We start from the raw sequence: 3,750 nt of genomic DNA on the forward strand, positions 1-3,750 counted from the left end.
GAGAGCATCCCATATGCTGATAGATATTTCTTCCATAAATGATTAGATCTCACTTTAACTCAACCTAGCAAGAATATATATGTTCTAATTTTGAAAATTTTACATTTGTATAAAATGTATAGCTAATAATATTAAAGTAGTATGAAATTTTCATGGTAATTTAAAATTATTTTTTGTAACATCTTCTATTATAAGCACAAGAAATGATAAAAGAAATCATAATTATGACCATTTATTTAGTTGTAATTATGTTGATAGACAATTTTCTCTATAAAAATTGGTGAATTAATGAAATATATACAATTTTAAAAATATTAAAAAAAACCTCTTAAATTTTAAAACCAAAATACAATGTCTTTAACTTAAAAAAACCTATTAATTTCTCCTTGCACTTCTGGAACAATTACTAATTATTAAATTTTCTTAACCTAGATAAACATACTTTACCCTTAAACTTACTTTCTTATCTAAAATCATATACTCCTACCAATAATACAAAACATAGAATTGAAAACTATATGCTAATGTAATGGACATTTTTTTTTGTACATTCCTAAATACTAAATATAGAATTGAAAACTATATACTGATGTAATGGACATTTTTTCTATATTGTACATTCCCAAATACTAAATATAGAATTAAAACAGTATGCTCCCAAATACTATTGACTTCTTGCACTTTTGGAACAATTACTAATTATTGAAATTTCTTAACCTACATAAACATACTTTACCTTTAAACTTACTTTCTTATCGAAAATCATATACTCCTACCAATAAAACTAAAGATAGACTTTCTTATTGAAAATCATATACTCCTACCAATAAAACTAAACATAGAATTGAAAACTATTTTCAGTATGAAAAAAGCGTGATTGTATTTACTAGATAATTATATAAAATCCAAAATACATCTCATATAGTCTAATATGAGATATAACACCAAACCAGGACACAGAAATAATTCTGATATGACATATAGCCTATAGTAATGTAATGGACATTTTTTTTTGGTACATTCCCAAATACTAAATATAAAATTGAAAACTATATGCTGATGTAATGGACATTGTTTCTAAATCGTAGATTCCCAAATACCAAATATGGAATTGAAACAGTATACTCCCAAATACACAAACAGTGTATTTACAATGAAAAGACCGAGAATGTGCGGGACACGTCACGGAGACCCTGGAGTAAAACAAAAATTTCGGAAAAGAGAAATGGATTGCAACCCTCCATCTGCTGCATTACTGTCCGCTAATAGTAAGTAGACGCTGGTGCATGTGTAGTCTAGTCTTCCAATAGTTTGGACGGGTTTAAGTTTCTAACAGCTCCTTGCACTCATAGACAGAACAGAATGCCTGCAAGCAAGCCACGAACAGAAGTATCGCCGCAGCTAGCACATAAAGGATTTTTAACGACTTGAATATACGTTTCTTCGCAAACTCCACAACTATAACTTTCCATCTACTTTTATAGTATCGATTTAAATTCTCTACAACTTTGTCCAGATCTGCAACTTTTCTGAGATAAGCGCACTTACCCATGCTGTTCCACAGGCTCGCAACCGCTTGATCGTTTTGGAGGTAGTTGGAAATAATTCCTCTTTCTCTTAATAATCTCACATCTTCTTCAGAGTCGATCATCCCGTTCATGAAATCGATGTATCGCCTGAAAACGAGCGCTCCCGGTGCTGCGGAAGCTTCGAATGCAACCAGATTTCTCATTATTACCTCTGTGTTGGTGTCCAACTTTACTTTGGGGAGGTAAAGCGTGGCAGTTCTCTCATCAAATTTTATTGCGGTGAGGTCGCCATCGGTAACACAGAATTTCACTCCTGCAAAGCATAAATCGGCCACGGATGGAATATCCAATTCGCCTGTCGCGGGAAGTATGATCTTAACGGACGATTCTTCCACTTCTCCCTCCTCCTGATTGATCAGAACAGTACAAAGACGGGCTAATTTAATCGCAAATCGCAAAGGCCTCCAGTTCAGTGTTCGCCGTGCCAAGCTTGTGAGAAACTGGATGGGACCAACATTTAAAGAGGAGAGAGTCTTGCATAGTAAACCGATGGCTCGTTTGATGGTTGACATGTCGGATATATCGGCTGCATCGCCTTCTTGTTCCGGTGGACTTGGGATTTGATCGCTGTCGGATATATCTGCTTCGTCGCCTTCTTGTTCCGTTGGACTTGGGATTTGATTTCTGGAAAGAGGGATGATAGAGTAGTATAGCACCTCCAGCGCATGTCCTCTTTCGTCTATACAGAGCTTCGAATCCTCCGGCAACTTGAAGGTGAAAGGTGATAGTTGCTGGCATACGAGTCGTAACAGCCTCCGCAGCTTTTCCTCTGCCTTGCTTTTAGAACCCTCAAACTGCAACTCCAAAAGCTTTTGCAAAAGAAAGAGCGGCAATTGGTTTTCGAGCATCATCATATCTCCGACTATGGCGTTTTCTGCAGCGCTGGTCCCACTCAGACCTAAGACTCGTCCTAGCAGCTTGAACTCCGTGTGCGAGTTTTCGTCGGCATATCTGACATAGAACTGCAAAAACTCGAGAAGGAAGGCAGCGTCGAGAGCCATGAGCCACGCGAAGGTTTCTTCTTTGTAATCGATGTACTTGTTATAGCAGCTCCGGATTTGGCAGTCGTGCTTCTGAAACTCCTCAACGACGGTCACAAACTTTCGTCCGTTGATTCCCTTCTCAAAACTATGAGCAACTGCCAGTTTGTAACTCTCCATATCGTACAGCTCAGATCTCCAGGAGTGATAGGGGCCGATGGAAACCGACAGAGGAACGTACGCTTCTGGCTTCATTGCCAATAACTCTTTCGGCACATTAAACACAGATACACGAGACCCCTCTTCCTCTTGTTGTTCTAGTGCATGCAGACGTTCCTTAATTTGCATAACCCAACAATTTTCGTTGATGTTCGGTCGAATAATGTTTGTGTTGAATTCCATGTTTCAGGGTCAGATAAGAGGAGTCCTGGAAGACTAATGTTCGGAAATATCTCTGAGTGACTTCGCACGCTCATATGAAGCCCCTTTTGTCGATAAATACATAGCCGCGATCCTTATTTCCACTTTCACAAAGAGACAGCAGGAAGTGCTTTGTTACACATGGTTTTTATGATATTCCAGACTACAGTGACATTTGAACCGATACTAAGCATGAGTTTCGGAAATGTTACACATGGTTTTTATGATATTCCAGACTACAGTGACATTTGAACGGATACTAAGCATGAGTTTCGGAAACCGATGGGGACCTATTGTTTGCTCTACAGTTCCAAGTTTTTTTTATAGGTATGGGCATACCAAAACTGTTTTTATGATATTCCAGGCTACAGCCCCGATCCTCATTTGCACTTTCACAAAGAGACAACCGATACTAAGCATGAGTTCGGAAACCGATGGGGACCTATTGTTTGCTCTAGGGTTCCAAGTTTTTTTTATAGGTATGGGCATACTAAAACTGTTTTTATGATATTCCACACTACAGCCCCGATCCTCATTTGCACTTTCACAAAGAGACAACCGATACTAAGCCTGAGTTTCGGAAACCGATGGGGACATATTGTTTGCTCTAGCGTTCCAAGTTTGGCCATACTAAAACTGTTTTTATGATATTCCAGACTACAGTGACATTTGAACCGATACTAAGCATTAGTTTCGGGAAATGATGGGGAGCTATTGTTTGCTCTAGGGTTCATAGCTTTTTCATAGGTATGGGCATACTA

At 38.1% G+C, this 3,750-nt stretch overlaps 1 protein-coding gene across 1 annotated transcript; it reads right to left on the bottom strand.

Moving 5' to 3' along the window:
* Positions 1–1,321: 1,321 nt before the first annotated feature.
* LOC149193283 (putative UPF0481 protein At3g02645) lies at positions 1,322–2,971 on the bottom strand. Its single transcript, XM_089407272.1, has one exon. It carries the CDS (start codon positions 2,969–2,971, stop codon positions 1,322–1,324), a length of 1,650 nt encoding a protein of 549 aa, XP_089263398.1.
* Positions 2,972–3,750: the final 779 nt, after the last annotated feature.

Source organism: Pinus tabuliformis, chromosome 2_2, assembly GCF_031772625.1.
Source record: "Pinus tabuliformis cultivar Carrire ecotype Pingquan chromosome 2_2, CPIR1, whole genome shotgun sequence".
Classification (NCBI taxonomy): Eukaryota; Viridiplantae; Streptophyta; class Pinopsida; order Pinales; family Pinaceae; genus Pinus; species Pinus tabuliformis.

What these genes read in the sequence shown, in the direction of transcription:
- LOC149193283 (XM_089407272.1), bottom strand. Translation starts at nt 2,971, where the DNA reads ATGGAATTCAACACAAACATTATTCGACCGAACATCAACGAAAATTGT.